The sequence below is a fragment of the Lemur catta genome, chromosome 5, assembly GCF_020740605.2.
Source record: "Lemur catta isolate mLemCat1 chromosome 5, mLemCat1.pri, whole genome shotgun sequence".
Lineage (NCBI taxonomy): Eukaryota > Metazoa > Chordata > Mammalia > Primates > Lemuridae > Lemur > Lemur catta.
The window spans coordinates 11,976,358-11,999,342 of record NC_059132.1 but is presented as its reverse complement, the minus strand read 5'-3'; the positions used below and the strand labels follow the sequence as shown (position 1 = coordinate 11,999,342).

Below are 22,985 nucleotides of genomic sequence, written 5' to 3'. Positions count from 1 at the left end.
ACTTGTTTGCCTCTAGTGATGGGAAACTCATTATCTATCATGGCAGTGCAATTTGTCTTTGGACATTGCTTAAGTTGAAATTGTTCCCCCTATATCTTCCTCTAGAACCACAGAAACTAATATTGGTTCCTCTTCCCTGGTATAACCTGAATCTTCTCTGTAATATATACTCCCAGCTCCTTTATCCAAACAAGCCATCCTGAAACATGTTTTATTAATATTTTCATCATTTGAGTTTCTTACTCTAAAGTTTCCTCGAGCAGAAGATGACTTGTTATGGATCTATACAGTTAATGGAAATTTTGAAGAAAATCATATGGATAATTTAGGCCCTGACATTTATAATAAAGAAGAAGGATTTGGGGGCTGGGATAAGGTATATATAGTAACTAAATTCCTGAATAGTTATGTTCATTTCTTAAATAAGAATTTCTTAATTCTTGAAACTCTGTAAGGTCTATGGACAAATTTCAAGTGGTCCATGAGCCCATGAATATTATATGTACAAATTGTTCATGTTCATGTTATTTTTTTTCTTTTCTTGAAAGAGGTAACTTTCTTCACATTACTAAAGGAATCTTTGATCCCCAAATACTTAAGGGACTACGCCTTGGATACAACTGTAGTATAGTAACAACAAAAGAAAACCATATTTTGAACCATAACAAATCAACAGGGTTAAAATCCTGTCTGTCCTACTTCCTAGCTTTGCGACTTTAAACAAATTACCTGCACCCTCTGAGCCTCATATTAACCTTCTGTATAATGAAGATGATACCACTCCACAGAAGGTCACAGGGATTCACCGAGTGAATGTGAAAGTGTCTTATCTACAATAACTTACCTACAGATGCAGGAACGTGTGAAGCACTCATATTCAGATTTTACGCTTCTAAGTCTATGAACTTGGAACCAGATTATTCTTTCATGAGTTACTCCATTCAAAAGGAAATCAATGCAAATTTAAGTATTTTCCCAGGATTAAAGAGCAGGATACCAAGGAGTCCTATCCTCAGGCCCTGGGCCTTGCTTATGGTGCCCTAAGCAGGATGAAGTAGTGCATGGACTGCAATGTAGGTCTGGAGTAGGTGGGATGGAAAAACCAAGGTTTTCCACCATGCTCTCGTTGAAAGCTGGTCAAAGAGAAGCTGGGAGAAGTTGAGAGTATGTACAGAGGCAAGAAGAAATCATTACCCAAATCAGATAACACTTGAGCAGAAAAGCAACCAAAAAGCTAAAGCCAATAATAAAAGTATTAAAATGAATCTTTTATGTTTAACCTAAAATAAAAATATTTCTATATTTAGCAGTTCTTCTCAACAACCTGAGAAGTTAGCTGCTCAGAGAACTGTTTCCATTTCTCTAATGAAGAAAATGAGACTCAGAATGATGAGATAATATACCTAGAGATGCACGGATAAATCTGAAAGCAGACATCAGGTCTGGCATTTATCTTAGAGCACTTTTCTTTTGTATGGTACCAATTTCCTTTTGTAGAGTACCACTTCCTTCAAGAGGAAGTTGGGAAATCAGTGACTGTCTTGTAGTCATAGGACCTTTTAGATATTATCGGTTGGGCTGACTCTCTCTAGCAATGGCTCTCAACTGTTTTTCTTATACACACAGTATGGGTGATGTTCACACCGCCATGAATATTACACTTTATATGGATTTTCTTTTTTTGAGACAGAATCTCGCTCTGTTGCCACAGGTAGGGAGAGTTCAGTGATGTCATCACAGCTCACTGCAACCTCTAACTCCTGGGCTCAAGTGATCCTCCTGCCTCAGTCTCCCCAGTAGCCGGGACTACAGGTACGTGCCAAAATGCCCGGCTAATTTTTCTATGTTTGGTAGAGAAGAGGTCTTCCTCTTGCTCAGGCTGGTCTCCTGAACTCCTGAGCTCAAGCAATTGTCCCACCTCAGCCTCCCAAAGTGCTAGGATTACAGGAGTGATCCACCACACTCGGTCTCATACAGATGTTCTGTAACCCCACCATGTTTTCTTTTCTCTTTTACTTAGTAAAGTACATAACAATGCATATAAGCAGTTTTACTAAAGGAATAACCTTAAATCTTTTCTATTTTACATATAAGAAAGATAATTTACAAATTTGAATTTTTAACTTCTATGATTAATGAATTACTTGCAACGCCCCTCAAATTATTATCAGTGCACTACTAAGGACTGACATTAGAGTCAAGAACTTCTCTACTTGAAGATGTGATGGTGCAATTTGTTTACTTACAGGTTTTCATGACAGAGCATGCAGGGATTGTTGTATGTCTGGCCATCATCACCACAGACAGGCTGTAAATCCTTGGGGCAAAGGTAACCCATCCTAGGCAATACTCGATAGTCTTTGCACATGTCAGCATCCTGCACAAGGAAAACATAAAGCAGACTTGCTTAGTGGCATTCAAGGGGAGGGATGGGCTTAAAAGAACCTCTTGATTTCCTTAATCCAATTTGAATAAATGATAGTAAAGGAACTGTGATGTAAGTCATGTGAATTCATATTTCTTGCACACCATATTAGGTGCATTTAACTTCCTGGTTTTGGTAATTTTTATTTACAGAAAATAAGTAAACAAAGAAACAAGGAAGAACAGAGCAATAAGAAAGCAAAACCCTTCCTATATCATAAGGGACACAATAAGCTGGGGCATGACCATAGGAAGAAAACTAGGATGATAATCATGCTAGAAATAATATAATAATAATAAAATGAAATTATTGGTTATATGCAATGTAGAAAGGAAAGACTCAGAGGTAAATACTAGTTAATTGCATGGATATTTGAGTCCTAGTTCTGCCACTAACTAGAGAAGTGACTTATCTACCTTTTCTGAGCCTTAATTTTCTTACTTGAAAATAATGAATAATAGTAGCTCTTACCTTATAGTATTGCTTTAGGGTATTAAATCAGATAATGCATGTAAATGCATGCTTAACACAGTGTCTGTCACATAAGTCTCAGTAAATGCTAGTTGTCAGTATGTTTTCCATGGTAAAAAAAAATTTCCATGTAAAAGAAGAAACATATTTGCTCTTTATAGTCTTTTAGAAGTATAAGTTCAATAATTAATGATGATGATAATAATAATAAAAACTTGACTTATCAGGATAAAAAGGCAAAAAGTAGGACCAAAAGATAAAGAACAGATTTGAAAGAAAATAGGCTAATGGCAGACTTAAATCCAATGGTATCAGTAATTACATTAAATATTAATGAGTAAGTGCTCCAGTTACAAGACCGATTATCAGACTGGAAAAACAGAAAGAATCAACTATATGTTTATAAGAAATATACTTTAAATATAAGGAAACAGGCAGGTTGAAAGTAAAAGGATGAGTTCTAAATAACTCATGACTCAAAGTAATCATAAGATTTAAAAATGTTTTGAAATAAATGATAATGAAAATATAACCCATCAAATCCCTACAGCCAAAGCAGTGATTTGAGGGAAAGTTACAACTTTAATACATACATTAGTAAAGAAGAAAGTTCTAAAATTGATGATTTAAACTTCCATCTCAAGAAGCTAGCAAACAATGAGCAAATTAAGCCCATAGAAAAAAAGAAACAATACAAATGGGAAATTGAGACAAAAAAAAAAAAAAAAACAGCAAAGTCAAAAGTTACCTGCTTGAAAAGATTAAGAATCTGATAGGCAGTAAAACAAATATTACTGATATTACAGATAAAAAGACATCAGTATATGAACTATAGATATTAAAAGGATAATGTAGAAATTATAAATAACTATATGCCAATAAATTTGACAACATAGATGAAATTAATAAATTCCTTGAAAATTACTTCCTAAAACAGATACAAAGAAGAAATAGAAAATTTAATTATATTATATATGTTAATATTCATTTCAGAGGAGTCAAGCAGGACTTATGTGCTTGTTCTTTTGTTTTGATAAATATTTCAAACATTTAAACAAACTGCTTTAGATTGTGGTGAGTTCCATATTGATATAACTATTCGGGGAGAATTTAGATAAGCAACCTCTATGAATCCTTGGCAAAGGTATGGCTGAACCAGGTATATTGATTGTATTTTTCAGGTAACTGCTGGTACAATGTTCCAAAAGTACCAGGATAAAGCACTATAATAAAGAGGCAAACAGAGGCAACAAAGACAGAATGCTTCTCTCTTTTTTTTTTACGTCATACATCAACTCAGCAAATTCTGTTGACTCCACTTTCAAAACAGCCTCCATATCCAATCGTTTCTCAAGAGTTCTGCCACTACAGCCATGGTATAAACCAGCAACATCTCTTCCGTGGATTACTGCAATAGCTAACTGTCCAGTTTCCTTCCTTGCCTCCCCACAGTGTACTTTCAATACAGTAGGCAGAATTATTCTTTTAAAACATTAATCAGATCATATCACTCTTCTCAAAACCTCCATTCAGAACAACAGCCAACATCTTTAAAATTATCTACAAAACCCTTTATAATAAGACCTCCCATCACCTTCCTGACTTCCTCCTCTACAACTTCCTCTGACGTTGCTCTGTTCCAACTACACTGGACTCTGCTGTTATGTTTCCTTCCTGGCCCGTGCTCTCCTCAGATACACCTACAGAATCAATGCCCTCGGGTCTTGGTGCAAATATCACTTTTTAAGAGTCCTTCCCTGTACATGCTACTTAAAATTGTATCCTCTCCCCATCTCAGCATTTATTATACCATTTTTCTGCTTTATTTCCTCCTTGGCGTTACATTTTATTCATTCATATCATCTATTGTCTCTGTTATTCCAGTATAACAGAAGCTCCATGAGTGCAGAAAGTTCTGTCTTTTGTTTATGGCTATTGATCTAGCACGCCTAAATAATGCCTAGAAGAATAGTAGGTGTTCAATAATATTTGTAGAATGACAAATGGACTGCTGGATTGATGAAAAAAATTTCATAATGAATGTGACTCTCTTCTCCAAAAGAAATCTTAGCTCCAAACCAGACTGCAGATTAGGAGGGAGCATGAGGGGGCTTCTGGTCTGCTGGTGATATCTTATTTCTTGACCTTGGGGGCTGGTATCACAGGCGTGATCACTTTGTGGTATTTCATGTAGCTATAAACTTAGGATATGCATACTTCTTCTCTGTGACTATTATACTTTAGTAAAATCTTTTTTAAGAAGAACAGATTTTGTGACTGGCTTTTCTCCATGCTTAGGGGTTCCTGATGTGGAGAACAGTTTACTAGACATATGTAATTAACACATATTTATTTCACATGTGCAAGTCATCTATTATCAGTTGAATTGGGTAAAGAATTATGTAAAATTCACATTTGATATCTTTTTCTTTCTTCCTTTCTGGGTCATCAGCCTAGGTGCTAAAATTTCTCTTGTAGGGCCCCATCTGAGATGCTACTTCATGCATCTACTTCATGCTCTCATATCCCATTTTGTCTTTTCTACTTCTCACCTTGTCATGCTCTCATATCCCATTTTGTCTTTTCTACTTCTCACCTTGTCATGCTCTCATATCCCATTTTGTCTTTTCTACTTCTCACCTTGTCATGCTCTCATATCCCATTTTGTCTTTTCTACTTCTCACCTTGTCAAGGCTCTAAAAATGAAATGCTGTTATGGTAATGTACACTAAGACATGTATTACTGGTGACCCTCAACCTATATCTTAAATAAGAAGTTTTATCTACTGTGAATTGTCGATTGGTGGAAATTCACCAGTGTGAGTGTGCTCAGCATAGTGATTCTGGCTACCGGGAAAGGATTTGGCTGGGAGACAACAGTGAGCAGAAGCTGGGTGATGAGCCTTTTTGGTCTGTTGAAACTGCAGAATCGAGGCACCTGACCACATATTTGACTGTATGTGAGATTAGTCACACTCATTACACACCCGTGTACTATTTATTTATTTAGAGATATAATCTCACTCTGTTGCCTGGGCTAGAGCACCGTAGCATCAGCTTAGTTCACAGCAACCTCAAACTCCTGGGCTCAAGCATTCTTTCTGCCTCAGCCTCCCCAGTAGCTGGGACTACAGGCATGTGCCACTATGCCCTGCTAATTTTTTCCATATATTTTTAGTTGTCCAACCAATTTCTTTCTATTTTTAGTAGAGATGGGGTTTCAAACTCCTGAGCTCAAATGATCCTGCTGCCTTGGCCTCCCAGAGTGCTAGGATTACAGGCATGAGCCACTGCACCCAGCCACCAGTGTACTACATTGAAGCAGGGCTAATAATCTCAAGAAGTATAGAATAATTCACTGATGGGAAATCCCAGAACTGTCACCCAGCATGAACTCCATTTAGTTCTCAAAGGACTTATGGCTGCACTGAATCAGCCCACCCCCAACCCCTCTATGGAAGTGGTGTTTATGGAGGGCAAGTGGTAACATGTCTAAAAAGTCAAGTGAATTAAGTTAATAAATAGTTGTTCAGAAATAGTCATTCTTACCAGAGAAGAATTAGAGGAGTCTGGGTCCTCTTCCTTTTCAGAAGCTCTAAAGTGGGGTGGCTTTTCTTGAAGTTTTGCCCTTTCCAAAGCTTCTACTTGACTAGAATAGAAAACAAAAAATAATTTAAAATGATATGCACAGGGATCAACTCGTATAGCTTCCAGTGGGAAGTTATGCAATCCTCATAAAAAATGATAGAACCATGGAACATTCAGAGTGACCAGGATGATATACTAAGTGCACAATTAGGAGCTGGCTTAGAGCTCTTATCACTTAACAGATGTGTGACCTTAGACAAGTGGCTTAAAATCCTTGGGTTTCAATTTTCTAGAACATAAAAAGAGAGTAGCATCGGAAATTCCTACTTCAAAGAACATTTACTATGAAAAGCTAAATAAATTTGATTATTGTGTTCACAGTGTTTTCATAACCATCATCATTACCATCTATCATGTCCATTGGTCCAGAATCTGCTTCTTCATTAGAATAACCTATAAACCTTTTCAAAAAAATAAATTTAATGTAATTTGGGGGGTGTAAAAATCTGTATTTTATTTTAAAAAGACATCTCAATTGAGTCTGATCTAGTTGTGAAAAAAAGATCTGAAATAATTTCTTATAGCTATGAGGCTGAAAGTTAAAAAAAAATTTTTTTTTAATGACACAGCTAGTAAGTTTCATGGTTAGAACTTACATCTGGATTTCCTGCCTCTAAGTCCAGTTATTCTTTCTACTATATTAGGTGTTCTCAACTTAAGGGTTGATGCTAAAGACTTATCTTAAGGGTGCCATGGGATTCATGAGCACACATACTTGCTCAATCAGCAGTTTCTAGAAATTCAGTTCCCCTGCTATGTGAAGGGGCAGCAGAATCCTCTTACTCACAAGACAGCTCTGCACTTGTGGCACTGGTTTCTATAGAACTTTCCATCAGCACCACGCACTGGGTCGTTCTCTCGAGTACAGATGAGCTCACCGTTTCTCACGTGCTTTCGAAAATCGCTGCACTCGTCCTAGAAAATGAGAACGGGGAAGTGAACACGGTTTTTCCCTGTTTTGCTGGGTGATTTTCTCAAACTTGGTGTTAGGATATCCTCTCTTGGCCCTGGGCTCAGACTCACTGTACTAATCCTTGCAACAGAGGCCAAGGGACGCTCAGATCGTGCAAACTTTGCATCCTTTGCTTCATTCTGAGCCTCTCTGCACTGGTCCTGAAACCGTAGGGAAACATAAAACAACACTTGATGGATTTCCTCATCTCCTTCTTCCTTTCATTCATCCTTCCTTTCCCCCATTTTCCACATGAGGTGTTCTCGACCAAAGGACAATCTCAAAGGAATCTAACTCTACAAATGTGATTACTATTGTTAAAGAACTGAAAGAGGATGTCTTCTTTGCAGGCTTGAAAAATACATAGCATGCACATTATTGATTCGTTGATGCTTAGAAAGTCATCTGGAGAAAACAGAAAAAAAGACATCAAAGAGGGAAGCTAAAAGGGTAGGCTTGAGATTAGTTTTTATTAGCTGAATTATTGCAATCAATGTCAATAAGCTTCCTGAAGGCTCATTTAACATTTAAAGTGTCAGAAACAAGCATGCAGTTGAGGTGGACAAAAATTTTGTCCCCTATTTTTTAATTCATATTTCTCCCAAAGAGGAAAGACTAAAGAAATAATTGCCAAATACTCTAGGAGAATTCCCTATAAAATCAAAAAAAGTATCAAACTCCAAAGCCAGAAGGAAAAAAACATCTTATTATGATCCAAAGTGACAATATTGGCAAAATCATTTTTCTTTGAAGTAAATATTAGTGTCTTTATTATCCAAAAACTAGAGAAGCATGCAGGATTCTAAAGGTGAAAAGTAAAATATTTATTTTGGTATTCTTTAAGAAATAACCTTTGCATCATTTGAGGGCTTGGCTTTTGATTTTTCTTCATCCTTTTTTCTTTCATTAGCTTCTCGCTCACTGCAAAATAAAAAAAGAATGTTAACAATAGCATTGTTACTGAATTGTCTTTAACCAAGTATTTCTCCAAGTATAAACATTTGCAAATCTAATATTATTTCTCAAACCTAAAAAAAATCTAAAAATGCTTTTTTTTTTACTAATCAGTTCTGATTGTTGAAATTTCCATAACAATATATTTGCGGCAATGCAGCCAATGGTTATAGATTCAGTTACTGTACTCTTATCCAGAATGGTATGATCCCAAAAGGTCATTTTTTTGCCCTTAATATAATATATTTATAGCTCTCATTTAGACAGTTGCTTCATTTCTCATTTTTACTTTTCTAATTAAATTATAACTAAACTCTCAGCTTTTATTGTTCTTTACATAGGTATAGTGGTTTGAAGTTTATAAACATTTTTAAAAATGAGATCTCCCAAATCCCCACAAAAACTATATTGTGCAATTATTGTTCCCTTTATATTAAAATATAGAATGAACTGAGGCTCTGCAAAGTGAACTGGCCTGACCCAGGTTACTTAGCTGATAAGCTTCCTCTTTAAAAGTCAGTGATTTTGTTGCCACACAATAACTGTCTTCCTTCCCCAGAGGCTCAAGTTATGATTATGCTTCTTATCATCAAAATAAAAAATTCTTATGAAAGTGTTTGGAAACTAACCTAATCCTCTTGAAAATCGAGGGGCTATTATATCTTTAAAGTGTGATGCTAAGTGCCTTAGGTTCTAAAAGTAACAGAAGCTATTTTCTGGCAAACAGGCACAATTATCAAAACCATCGATGAACTTCTTTACGTACAAGATGCTCTGACACATAGCACACTTGTTGGGGTGCATCTTGCCATATGGATCTCGGACAGGGTTATTTTCTTTGGTGCACACAAGCTTCCCATCTCTCTGCTTGCTCCGGAATTCCTGGCACTGGTCCTGCCAATAGGAGTAAAAAAAGATATTGCTACAATAGTCTGATCTTTAAAACCTGAGAACATGATTGGTTGATTAGATAGGAACTCATAACACTTGAAAGAAAAAATAGGAAAAATATAATTTAAGAGATGGAATGTGTTTTAAAGGCACTTTATTCAATCTCTGCTTAAGAAGTTTGTATCCTCTTCACAGCATCCTCTCAAATGATTGTCTTGCCCCAGTGGGAATTTCATACTGCTTAAAGCAGCCCGTTCCAGTTTTTTACAGTTTGCTATGAAACTGAGCCACAAACCTATCTCCCTACAACCATACTCATTATTCCACACATAAAAAGTCTTATAATTCAGAAGTCCTGGAAGGAACTAAGAGACACCCTCTGGTAATACACACAAACATGTAAACTTTCAGCTTTGTTCCTCAACAACAATTAAAAAAATTTTTTTTATCATGCCAGGCACTTTGGTGTTTGTGCTAATGGATTTCCTTTAGTGGTCATAAAAATCCTATAAAATAAATGCTTATTCTCCCTAATTTACAGATAAGAAAAATATATCTCAGAGATATTAAGTAAAGTCAATATTAGATTTGCGATCAGAAATCTGCTAACAACCAAGCTATACCTTTTCACTTATTTGTTGTTACATACCAGGGAATAAAACTCCTATTTCCATTCATAAGAAATGGAGATGCCTTTTTGTTCATTGAAAAATGAGGACCTTAAAAAGGAGCTAATAGAACTGAGTCCACGGGATCAGGCCTCTGTTAAAATCTTTGGAGATCTACAGAAGGCTCTTGAACTTTCTTTAAGGCCAAAGAGCCAAAGTAGAAATATAGGAGCATTGCCTTAAAAAATACCACTAGTAACCTAGATTGCACTTACCCTTCTTTTTCAAACTTGTGATGCCCATAAACAATTCTAGGCCTGCTTTTAACTGCAGCATTTAAAAAATTCTCTGGAATTGAATATGTGATCAGCATATTAAATGTCTCACAACCATCATTTTCAGAAATTACTAGAATTACTTTCATTTCCAGGTGCCCACAATACCACATATGTTATGATAGCACCCATTTTCCTATGTTGCAACCCTTACTTTAAGGGTTAAATTCTGGCTCTTCTTTTTATTATTTATGTGTAGGTAACTTCTCTTGAGTTTTTCTCAACTATAAAATTGGAACAATATCACCTACTGCATAGATTTGCAAGAGGTTTAAATATAATAATTTGTAAAGTTTATTTTACTTTGCATGTATAGATAAAACTGTAGCTCTCTTTTTGACACAGATACATATACACACACAATCTCAATATTTTCTCTATACACAAACATATAGTACTTTTTTCTGTCCGAAATTTCTAAAATAAATATCATAAAATTGAAAGCTGACCAAGATTTTAAATAGATGGCCTTTAGAAATCATTTGAAGTTGTACAATAAAGTATTTTCTCAAAGCCATTCATCTACCAAAATGCATAAAAGATATTCTCGAAGTATTTTCAAATAATGACAATCACTATTAATGTTTCACTTTGTTTAGTTAGGATAAGCCTAATGAAAAGGTGCCTCATTAATAGGAAAATCTTCCTGGGGAAATTTTACCATTTTGCTTTTCTAATTAGAGTCCCTAAAGGGAGAAGAGATTGTGCTGTGTAATATTCTATGTGCTGGTGTTCTAAAGAGTTGAGTATTATTTAGAAAGCCTAAAATTGAACACTAGGTGGCACTGAAATGCCAGATCAAGAATTTATTAATATTATTTAGCACTCCAAATTTTTGATACTCACTTTCTTGTTTGTAATTTTTGGTTGCTTGACTGTTTGTTTTAAAACTTCAAAAATGAAATTAACTGGGTAACCACAATAGTTTGACAATTTTCACTGGTCCTACAAATGTATGCTAATTGCATCAAAGTTGCTCTTAGGGCACTGAATAGCATGCTATTTCTTTGCAAGATCTGGCCATGAGTTTCTCATTTACCATTATATCCCAAATAAGCACGTCTAACATGTATTACCTCCTCATCATTCCTCTTTTCTGTTGTGTTTTTCCCACCTTCTTCCTCTTTCTTTTTTTTTTCAGCTGCTTCCCTTTCCCTGGAAGAAGAGATGGAAAAAAGCATTTCAACCAAAGTAAACAAGAACCTCATTAATTACTAGATCTGCTTTTTAAGCAATTGTCACTTTTTCAAACTGATGAGAAATGGCTGTTATACTTTAAGACTCATGGTCAAAAACTCATTTTTGAAAAATACTCACAGTTTCTCCTTACACATAGCACACTTATTGCCATGCATCTTGCCATCTGGACCCCGGACAGGGTCACTTTCTCGAGTACAGATAAGCTTGCCATTTTTCATGTGGCTTCTATACTCATCACACATATCCTGAAAGGATGAAAAGGTTACACTGGAAATGCTGTTTTCACATAGTATTTGATTGCTTTGAGAATCAGAAGATTCCAATCCAAAAGTAAGGCAACCACTTAAGCTTGCTGGAATAGGCAGCACAATGGCCCACAAAGACATCCACGTTCTCATTCCTGGAACCTATGAATACGTTGCTGTATGTGGCAAGGAGGAATTATGGTTGAATAGGGAACTGAAGTTGCTAGTCAGCTGAATTTGAGATGAGGTTATCCTGGATTATCCGAGTGGGCCCAATGTAATCACAAAGGATCTCATCCATGAAAGAAGGAGGCAGGAGAGTCAATGTCAGAATGATACAATTTGAGAAAGACTTGACTGGCCATTGCTGGCTTTGAAGGTAGCCACAGCCAAGGAATACAGGTAGCCTCTAGAAGGTAGAAAAAGGAAAGAAATGGATTCTCCCCTAGAGCCTTTACAAACAACAACAACGACGACAACAGAAACCCACAACCTTACCAACACTGGTTTTAGCACAGTAAGACCGATTTAGAACTTCTGAACTCCAGAAATGTAAGATGATAAATTTGTTTTGTGGTAAGCCACTGTTGGTAATGATTTGTTACGGTAGCGATAACAAATTAATATACTTCCAGAGCCTCATTTTCCTTATCTACAAAATAAGATTAAAAAGTCTTATTTGTCCAGGCTGTTGAGAAAATTAAATAAACTACTATTTATAAAAGTGCTTTGTAAAGTGTTAGACTGAAAGATTTTCATTTGATGTCAGATTTCTACACTGAACAAGTTAGTGATGTTCACATTAATGATGGCTCCTGGCCTTCTAAGGGCAAGATCTCAGTTGACCACATTGACATCCTCTTCCCATATTTTTGATGGCCCAGTGTTGACTTATAGAAAGACCATTTTTGTGAAAGCATAGTTAATGACTCACCTTTCCTGATGCTGATCCAGTCCCATTTGATCTCAAGCCAGAATGCTCATTTTGTTTCTCTGATTCTCTATGCCTAGATAAGAGTCAGAAAACATCTTGTTAACACAGACTCAGGGTTGGAAGGACCCTGAGAGTTTGTGTATCCTTAACCACCTTCTTTACAGGAAATTGTCTTTTTCACTTGAAAAGTACCTGTCCATGAAGAGTGCCTGTCACATACCAGGCAGTTGAAAACCATTTATTGTATGATGAATGGTCTCCAAAGATTATTAAAAAAAAATCCATTTTTTTGTTAACTACTTCAGGTAAGTATTTTATAATAGTAAATTTTTATCTTAGTAATTTTCTGCATTTAAGAATCATTTATTCTTTTAAAAAATTCTGTATTATTAATGTGTGATGCAGAAAGAAAGTCATAAATGAAGAGCTATCTCAATTATGTTCATCATATCTGCAAAGTGATTGGTTGTACAAAGGGGTAACATGGTACAGTTAAGTATAGTATAATATAAGAGACCATAATATTAGTCATTATTTATTACTGTAAATGGTGATATCTAATATTTACTGAACACTAATGACAACACTACTTACCAGTGACAACTCACATTTATTGTGTGTCTACTTTGTGCCAGCCATTATGTTAAAAGTTTTACGTGGTTCATCTCATTTAACTCTAAAAAGAAACACTACATGGCTACTGTGATTATTGTTGTTCCTCCCTCCCGTATAGTTATGTGCCACATAATGACATTTCAGTCAATGACAACAGCATATGTTAAAGGTCATTAAATATGAAATGTCCGATTTTGAATCAAAGGTTTAGTTCATTATATCTCAAACAAGAAGCAGTAAAATTAATCAAAGCATGTGAAGCTGGTGACACAGTTTTGCTATCTTAATGGTAGCTTGTTCACGTTAGCAGAGAGGAAGCCTAGAGAGCCAGTGGCAATGAAATAGAGAAAGGCACTGTCCACAGCTTGTTGAGAATAGAATATTTTTCCCTGCAAGAAGGGGTCCAAAGCCTAAAAAAGTGGTAGTCAGTTGGTGCAAGGTCTAGTGAATATGGTGAATGATGGAGAGTTTCCAAGTCCAGCTTCTGTAGTTTGAGCAGTGTTGTTTGTGTGACATGTGGTCAAGCGTGGTCTTGCAAGAGAATTGACCTGTCTCCATTGACCAATCTCGGCCACTTAATCACAAATATCTTTACCATTTCATACAATGGGTTGCAGTAGACATCCACTGTAATTGATCGACCAGGTTTCATGAAGCTATGGTGGATAATACCAGCACTGGACCACCAAACACACACCATTAGCTTTTTTTGAGAAATATTCAGTTTTGGACTGTGTTTTAGCACTTCATCTTTATCCAACCATTGTGCTAAACAGTTGTGATTGTCAGAAAGAATCCATTTCCATCATACATAACAATACAATGTAGAAATGGTTTGCCTTTATGTCATGACAGCAAAGAAAGGCAAGCTTCAAGATGATTTCTCTTCTGACGCTCATGTAATTCATGTAGAACCCATCTATCCAGCTTCTTTGCCTTGCTCATTTGTTTCAAATGGTCCAATATTGTTGAAAGAGTAACGTCAAGCCTTGCTGCTAATTCACATGGAGGTTGAGATGGATTCGCTTCCACTACAGCTTTCAGCTCATCATTATCCACCTTGGTGTCAGGTTGTCCACGTGGTTCATTTTCAAGATTAAAATCACCAGAACTGAACTTCTCAAACCATTGACATACTGTGTGTTCATTAACCACATCCTTCTCAAACACTAGGTTGATATTTCAAGTTGTCTGTGCAGCACTGGTTCCACAACAGAATTCATATTCGAAAATAACATGAATTTTTGACTTATCCCTGGTTTCACAGAAATTGCTCTTAAAAATTGTGAAAGATAATCACAAGCCAAAATGTGCGTTTGAAAGACTGAGGATGTACCTTCACAATAAAAATAAAACAAGAGTTGTCAAAGTGAAATGTCAGAGATATCAACTGTCAAACTTGGCACCTAAGGAAATCAGACATTTCATACCTAATGGTTTCATAAAATTGTAATACTGATGATGGTCTCATAAGATCATAATATCATATTTTTACAGTATCTTATCCATGTTTAGATATGTTTAGATACACAAATACTTCCCATTGTGTTACAGTTGCCTACAGTATTCAGTACAGTTACATACTGTATGGATTTGTAGCCTAGGAGTAATAGGCTATACCATATACTGGTTTGCAGTAGTCTATACCATCTAGGTTTGTGTAAATATGTTCTAGGATGTCCGCACAATGATGAAATCACCTAATTACCCATTTCTCAGAATGTATCTCTATCATTAAGCAATGCTTCACTGTAAATATGAGCAGATTGAAGCCTAAGAGAGTTAAATAACCTGCCCAAGAACATGGACCTGAAATAGCCATCAGATGCTAAAACTCTAGCACTACCCTACTCTGCCATCCTGCTTCTACCGAAGAATTTTAATGATGTAGAATAAATAAATATTAATACTAGGCTAGTATTCAGAACCTGATTGTAGTTTTATCTCTATAGCTCACTCCCCATGAGACCTTCAGTAAACCTGAGTAAACCAACTTCAGTTTTTCTCATTGGTAAAATCCAGCATTTGGATTATATATTCTCACATGGCTTGTACTACTACAAGATTGTCATTTTTTTTTTTTTCCGGTGAGAAAGATGAAGAATGCGTGTGTATTGTGAGAAGAGGGAACATTATAAATATTTATGAAATACATATCAATTGAATGCCATAATTAAGAGCATTGTAATAAGTTTTAGAACTACAGGTACCCTTCAAGGTCATCTAGAACTACCTCATTTTATAGATGGGATTAACAGTAGTTATATTGCCCAATAACACACATCAGAAGAGGCCGAGCCAGATCATAAAGTACTCTGACTTAATATCATTCACCCAGAGAAAAATAGAAAGAATAGAACCTGGATTATGCAAAAAGTGTGTCCCATGCATATGACAAGAAACCAGCTCTCTTAAACTGTGTTCGCCAACTATTCCAAATGACCATCATAAAGTCTTCCGAGGATTCAGGCACAAGGAAGAATAATTATTTATCATGATGGCACTTAGAGGTCACAGAATTATAATAGGGAATAGAGCAGGAATCAGCCACTTGATTAGCTACCCTTGCTAGGGTCTATTGTTCCTTAGGGGTTGCAAGAGAAAATGGTAATATTTGCAAACTAACAAAAAGAATAATTTTCATGGAAGGAACAATAGAAAATGAGAAATAGCCATTAATTCAGGAGGAATATGTGACTATCTTTTAGATATGCCTATGAGAGAAGTACTTACAGAATTTCTTTGCACATGGTACACTTATTGTTGTATGATTTGCCGTCAGCATCCCGTACAGGATCACTCTCCCGAGTACAGGTGAGTTTTCCATTTTTCATTTGCTCTCGATACTCAGCACATTGGTCCTGAAAAGGGAGAAGAAAGCAGGTCTCTTGGATCACTTAGTCTACTGTATTATTAAGTATCTTAAACAATTTGTGTAAGGAAATTTCTTATCAACCTCCCCTTAAAAGAAATATAACATCTAGGGTTGCTAGCCCCAGAGAAAGACAGGCTAGAATCATCCTTATTCTAATGAAAAGAGGTCAGTTGTCACGGCTACTAATGTTGCTTTCTACAGAAGGAAATTATAAAGATGGCTGGAATTTAATAGCATGGATTAAAGGTTGGCAAACTATAGCCCACAGGCCAAATCTCTCCTGCTGCCTGTTATTACATATAAGGTTTTATCAAAACACATCCTCATTCATTTATTTAGATATTATTTATGGCTTCTTTTCCACAACAGATACAATACAACCCACCATGCCTACACTATTTATTATCTGGACTTTTACAGAAAAAAACATGCTGACCTCTGGTGTAGATAAAAGGGAGAGAAAAATGCAAGGAGAAAGCACAAAGTTATACGAAATGTTAAGGAAAGTAGGCTTGACCAAACTATGGAGAAGACAGACAAAAACTCTTAAGTCTATTCCTGTTTAGGAGAACTCAGCCTCCTAAAGCAGAAAAGATGAAAAAAAAAATCAGAAAGGCTAGAGTTTATCGAAGGTAAATACTAGGCCTGTGTCAAACCTGGAAGTGAAGAGGTGGTCTTGGTATTCCAGAGTTGTAAGAAGATAAATAAGATAGCTGTCATCTTGTGATGTTGTGTTCACAATCAAAGAATGACCTCACGTGCAATATTGTCATGCTGACACTTAAAAATGTCTCAAGAAATGTGCTAAACATTTGCCTAAGTTATTTTATTTTATCCCTAGAATATTATTGCTAAATTAGAGATACTAGAGTTCAGTGAGATGAAGTAATTTACTCCATGTTTCACAAATCCAAGTGGTATGGGCAGGATCGCGTACCCCAGACTACCTGACTCAAAAGCCTATGCTCTTTCGCCATATTATTCTGCATTGGATCAACAGAGAAGATATCCCAAAAAAGTGGCTCCATCCAGGGCAAGAAAGAACATGTGATGCTGATGAGATTACCGAAATGAGATTACTGCAAGGAGAACTCAGGAGACTGGGGTAAAGGCTGCATATTGTTAATTATTTTCAGGTGCAAAGAACTCCAGACAAGCCTAGGGAGGTGAAAAATTGCCCATATCCTACCATACAACCTTAATTAAGGGGAAATGTCTCTGTTTTTCCAAGGATGCTTCCAGACACAGCACTGCATACATTCACCTTTGCCTTAGGCGATGCAGGCCACCTCATAGCCCCACTGTCAATGAGCTGAGCCCGCTCTGGTTACTGAAATTAGTGGTAGCTCTCACCTCAGCATGCCCTCCTCCACTGCCGTTGGAACCATGTCCTGCAGCATTTCTGTGATCTTCCTCTTCTTTCCTCTTTCTTTCTTCATCTTCTTTCTGGCTGGAAATCAGAAAGTGGGCAGTAGGCAATAATAGATTACAGAGAGTGGGGTATATTTCTGTGTTTCTCATCACACGACCGAATAAGATATGTATAGGATTCACCAGCATTGACTTAACATCTACTATGTTGCAGGCCTTCTCCAAGAACAAAAAAGATAAATTATGTGGAGTCCTTTGCCTGGAAGAGCTCTTACTACAGTAAAAGAAAACCAACATGTACATTACCACAAAAAAGACAGACAGTATTAATTAATTAGCACTTCCTATATGTTCATCGAGGATCTCCAGCTGTATTTATCATACATATATTCGAGAGGCCCCCAAATAATTACTTCTATATTAAATGTGTTTTTTCAATTGGATTTTTGACGTTTTCCAAAGAACAAAACACTGGAATCATCTCTAATTGCTCCCTGTCCTTCAGCTCACATGGCTATTGCCATGTACCACTGATTCCACCTTCACAGTGATCTGCTCACCTTCTATCCTACATCCCTTCCTTCTCTTTTTCTCCTTTTTACTGCTGACATATGAATCTTCCCAAAGGAACTACATTTATGCCACTTACTCTCCTACCTGAAAAATTTTAGTGGTTTCCCATTACAGAGAGAATTGACCTCAAAATCTTCATTCTAGCATTCAAAATTGGTAAAGTTGGTGAGTTCTAACTAAACTAAATGACTTGCTTTTGACTGTATATACTACAGTTTTCTTAATTTTGGATCTTCAGCTATCCTGTTCTGTTTCTCCTTTCATTCCTTCCTATCATGTCCATATCTTATCCAAATTATAAGGTCCAGTTCTATCCATCCATAAAACTTTTTATTAACTGTCCTTTCCCTGAAGTGACATAATAAACAACACATGTAATTTGTCATTTAAAAATTTCTCCTTTGTATTATATTACCTTATGCCCATGTCTAATCCCTCGTGGACTACCTGATTTCTGAGAAGAGTGTCTGTTTGATTCATCTTTGTATAATTATTATATGTGTTGTATAGTGTAGATGTTCAGCAAATGACTGTTAAATGACTTAAATATCTTAAGTGTACTTCCAAACTTTATGTAAAGAGCTACTTTTCATTTTCTGAAAATGTGATATTTTCAGAAATGTAAGTGAGGAGTTAGATTGACAGTAAAATCTGTGTGTTTTCTTCCCAATGAGAATTCCAAGACAATCCAGGGAAGGGATCCACTTGACAGCAAAGGACTTAGGATTTTATCAAGAAATGTTGTGATCTACCAGTAGGCTCTACCCTGGAACAATAGAGAATGTAATAACCTAGTAATACATTATCTGTTTCTGGAACTATGAATCTAGACCTGTGAATCATTATAAAGGAAGATTCATCTCAAATACTTTAAAGATAATTATTTGTTTCCTTTGTGTATAAGGCCAGGACAAATAACATATATGATCTGCCCATCTCATTGCTTCCCCAACTCTTCCAGTCCACAGCAGAGGATTTTTTTTGCACTCACAAGACTGCCTTGCACATGGCACACTTATTGCCATGAGTCTTGCCATCTGGGCCACGCACAGGATCATTTTCTCGTGTGCAGAAAAGATTTCCATTTTGTAAAAGGCTTCGGAATTCACTGCATGTATCCTAGAAAAAGGAGAAAAGGCAAGAGCTTGGGTATTTTCTTGGAAATTAGTTTGTTGGGTTCCTACTAAGTACTTCCTGGTGGGGGGGGCGGTGGAGAAAGAGAGAAAATGACCTGAGGATTCTTTTTCCTGGTAATTATATTGTTTAATTCCTATTAAGTACACAGGACTTAAAAAGAGGTTCATATTTCTTTTTCTTTGAGAGTTAGCCCCAAATCCAGACTATACCTGCCATTGCACATAAGACTTAGACTGAATTTTTCTGAGGACTGGTCACAGCTGTTGCTCAGGGCTTTACTGTTCATCTCTCATGTTAGAATGCAAAAAGATACTGCACATGACACAGAATTTAAAAACTTCAGGTGTGGATATGACCTCAAAGTGTATCTAGGTCAACCATGCACACTATCTCTCAATCCCTTTTATGTCCTGCCTGCCAAGTCTCTCAACTTCTGTTGAAACATCTGCAGTGATACAGACTCCACTACCTTCCAGACAGTTCAATCCACTAGACAGTTCCCAAAAATGAGCAATAGCTTTACTTTTGGGGAATCTTAGAAAATAACTCTTATAAATCCTATAGTATCTCTGCTATATGGGTTTAATTTTCTTCATCATTAAAAATGGGATGAGTATGTTTCTTCATACCAGCAATGTTAAAGTATTTGACTTCCTTCAGAGAAATCAAGGATATTTTTCTTCTCCTCCATGAGAGTCCCTCAGATATTTGGGAAAAGCTTTTTTGCTCTCCCACACCTCCCTATATTCTTTTCAAGAGCTAAATATGCCCAGATACTTCAGTCATTCTATGTATGACACGGTTTCAACGTTATTTTTCATTCTGAATTCTACCCCTTTCTTAAAGAATTTAACATGCTGTTTCAATAGTTTGTGATGAGGGCAGGGAAATCACCACAAGCTAGAATAACTTACCTGGAGTTAGTCTTCTTAAACTAAAAAAAATATTATTTGGGGATGCTACATTTTTGTTATCTCCCCAGATACGGATACCAGAAAATAATCAAAGGTAAAGCAAGGAACATTTTATTCCTGGTTTGACCAAATAGGATAATTCAAAACACATAGGAAGAATGTTGGAATTGGTGTCAGGAAGTCTAGGTTTGTATTCTATTATTTCCAGTGTTCGACTGTGAGAACTTTGAAATATGAAGATATGATAACAATACTCCCACTAACTCTGTAAGCAAATTCTTCCTTCTCTCTCTGAATTCCAAATCTTCATTTTAAAATATAGGAATAGAGTAAATCAGGGGTTTGCAAACTGTGACCTGGAGCAAAATCTGACCAACCACCTGCTTTTAGAAATAAAGTTTTATTGTAACATAGCCATGTTTATTTGTTTGTGCATTATCTCTGGCTGCTTTAGAGCTATGATAGAGTTGAGTAGTTGTGACAGAGATTATATTGCCACAAAGCCTAAAATATCTAGTATCTGTCCCTTTAAGATAAAGTTTCTCATCCCCTGGACTAAATGAACTCCCAGTTCCCTCACAGTGAGGGCCTTCAATGATTCCATGGGTTATTTTTACAGAAATACTGCAAAACTGTATCCTTTCAGTGTAGTGTGAACAATCCAGGAAAACTACCTTTTCAGAATTTCTTTTAACTTTTGCTCTGGATTCAGCTTCTGCTTTTTCTTTTGCTTCCTGCTGGCTGTAAGAGGAGGGAGGAAAAAAACAGTTATTCATAGCACCAATACATACTATCTTAAGAAGAAATTTCTCTAGATAAAAACTAATCCATTACTTCTTCTGTACATCTACCACTTAGCTTGAGAGTAGAAAGGCAAATGCATGCTCCTCCCTACCACTGTTCTTGTATTTTATGTTTCTTAAAGAATAAGACACATAAGCCATCGCAAACCAGTAAATACATTTTCACCACTGTGTTATTTTTGGAAAATAAAGATATTGTCCTTCTCCACAGAAAGCAACTACAATATTGATTAAATGTTAGAAAATTTTCAATTTATTAGCAACTAATGATTACACCTTTGGGTTATTCATGATAATGACTTATAAATGCAGAAAACAGAAGTCCTAGTCTTTCTATGCCACTAGCTCGGGTAATTTGTCCTAAGCACATGGTCCTTTCTTGATGGTGATGCAAGTACCTTTCAGAACACTGGAGAACACTAAAAAGAAATGTGCTGAGTATATGACTCTAAATAATAATAATAAATAATAAATCCCCAAACTCAATGCAAAGACAGCCTTTGTTATCCACCTCTAGAGAAAGCCTGTGGTGTCATCCCTTCTGTCCACCCAGGGCTTATCTTCCCCTACACTTAGCAGCAACAGTGGCTGCATCTCTACTCACAAGAAGGCCTCACACATGGAGCAGGTGTTGCCATGGATTTTCCCATCTAGACCTTCGATAGGGTCATTCTCTCTGGTGCAGGGCAGCCGTCCATTCCTCACATAGTGACGATATTCACTGCACATCTCCTGTCAAAAGAAGGAGGATTTAAGAATCAGATAACTGAACATTGGAAAGCTTCCTCCACATTACGTCTTTGAAAACTGAAAAAATAATGGATCTAGATGGTTGATACAAAAGGTTGATATTAGCTAAGATGCTTTTCAGAGGCCTGGGCCACACATTATTTGGAATTTAAGATTACTATTATTTATCTCATTAGAAAACCTTCAATTCAAATGTTATTCTGTGCTAGGCATCACAAGAGATACAGAGAAGACTAATTTATGGTCTCTTAAATTGGTTAAGGAACTTGTGCTATGCAAAATAGCACCCCCACTCCCCAACACGCACACCCAGTGTGTCCAAGTCCTAATACCCGGGGCCTGTGAGGATATGACCTTACATGGCAAAAGGGGCTTTGCAGACATAATTACTCAAGAACCTTGAGATGGGGACACTATCCTGGATTGTCCGAATGGGCTCAACATAATCACAGGGTCAGTCCTTAAAACTGAGAGGGTGCAGCAGAAGAGAGAGGGAGGGGGGAGATGCGACTGGGAGAAGAACAGCCAGAGAGATGCAACGTTGCTGGCTTTGGGGATGGAAGAAGGTGTCCAAGAGCCAAGGGACACGGATGGCTTCTAGAAACTAGAAAAACAGAGACTGTCCTAGAGACCACAGAAAGGAATGCAGCCCTGCCAACCCTTTGATTTTAGCCCTTGTCAGACTTCTCACCTACAGAACCATAAGATTTATGTAGTTTTAAGCCACCAAGTGGTGACAATTTGTTACAGCAACCACAGAAAACTAATACAGAGTTTTTACTTTATTTGGAGAAAATACACAGAAGCAACTGTAAGTTAGAATAAAGCAAATGATATAACTAAAAAATAAAGAAAATTGATGGCATAATATTGTAAATGATAGAGAAAAATAATTGATCCCCTCTCCAATGCATAAGCAACTAATAGATTTTTGTGCAAATAAATTGAATAAGGACTAAGGACTCCTCTTATACATGAGGACCCAAATACCTATCCTCAGTTTGCAGTCACTGAGGATGCAGGGGTGATGAGAAGGGTAGGAGACTTGTCTATAGAGAGTGATCACTGAATATTACGTGGCTCTTGTGATCTGAAACACCTACCTGTACTGCTTCTCTCTTAACTTTTTCAGCCTCAGCTTTCTCCTTTTCTTCTTTGTTGTTATTTTTCTTCTCTTCTTCTTCAAGTTTGCTGCAACAGAAAAAGATGACACAGGCTAAATAAAATCCCCCATTCTCTTTGGTAGTATGTTTTAAGAAGGAAGGAGGATCTTCCAAACCAAAT

At 36.6% G+C, this 22,985-nt stretch overlaps 1 protein-coding gene across 1 annotated transcript in view; it reads right to left on the bottom strand.

The window, feature by feature from the left end:
* The window catches only part of SPINK5 (serine peptidase inhibitor Kazal type 5), a 62,748-nt gene that overhangs the window by 5,198 nt on the left and 34,565 nt on the right, over positions 1-22,985 (bottom strand). Inside the window, exons 18-32 of the mRNA XM_045552672.1 lie at positions 22,805-22,892; positions 21,556-21,683; positions 20,823-20,889; positions 19,089-19,216; positions 17,507-17,603; positions 16,012-16,139; positions 12,664-12,736; positions 11,602-11,729; positions 11,361-11,439; positions 9,217-9,344; positions 8,348-8,417; positions 7,568-7,657; positions 7,332-7,459; positions 6,446-6,545; positions 2,247-2,377 (exon numbers count right to left, since the gene is read on the bottom strand). Coding sequence (XP_045408628.1) covers positions 2,247-2,377; positions 6,446-6,545; positions 7,332-7,459; positions 7,568-7,657; positions 8,348-8,417; positions 9,217-9,344; positions 11,361-11,439; positions 11,602-11,729; positions 12,664-12,736; positions 16,012-16,139; positions 17,507-17,603; positions 19,089-19,216; positions 20,823-20,889; positions 21,556-21,683; positions 22,805-22,892 — 1,563 coding nt within the window. The remainder of the gene's footprint in view (positions 1-2,246; positions 2,378-6,445; positions 6,546-7,331; positions 7,460-7,567; positions 7,658-8,347; positions 8,418-9,216; positions 9,345-11,360; positions 11,440-11,601; positions 11,730-12,663; positions 12,737-16,011; positions 16,140-17,506; positions 17,604-19,088; positions 19,217-20,822; positions 20,890-21,555; positions 21,684-22,804; positions 22,893-22,985) is intronic.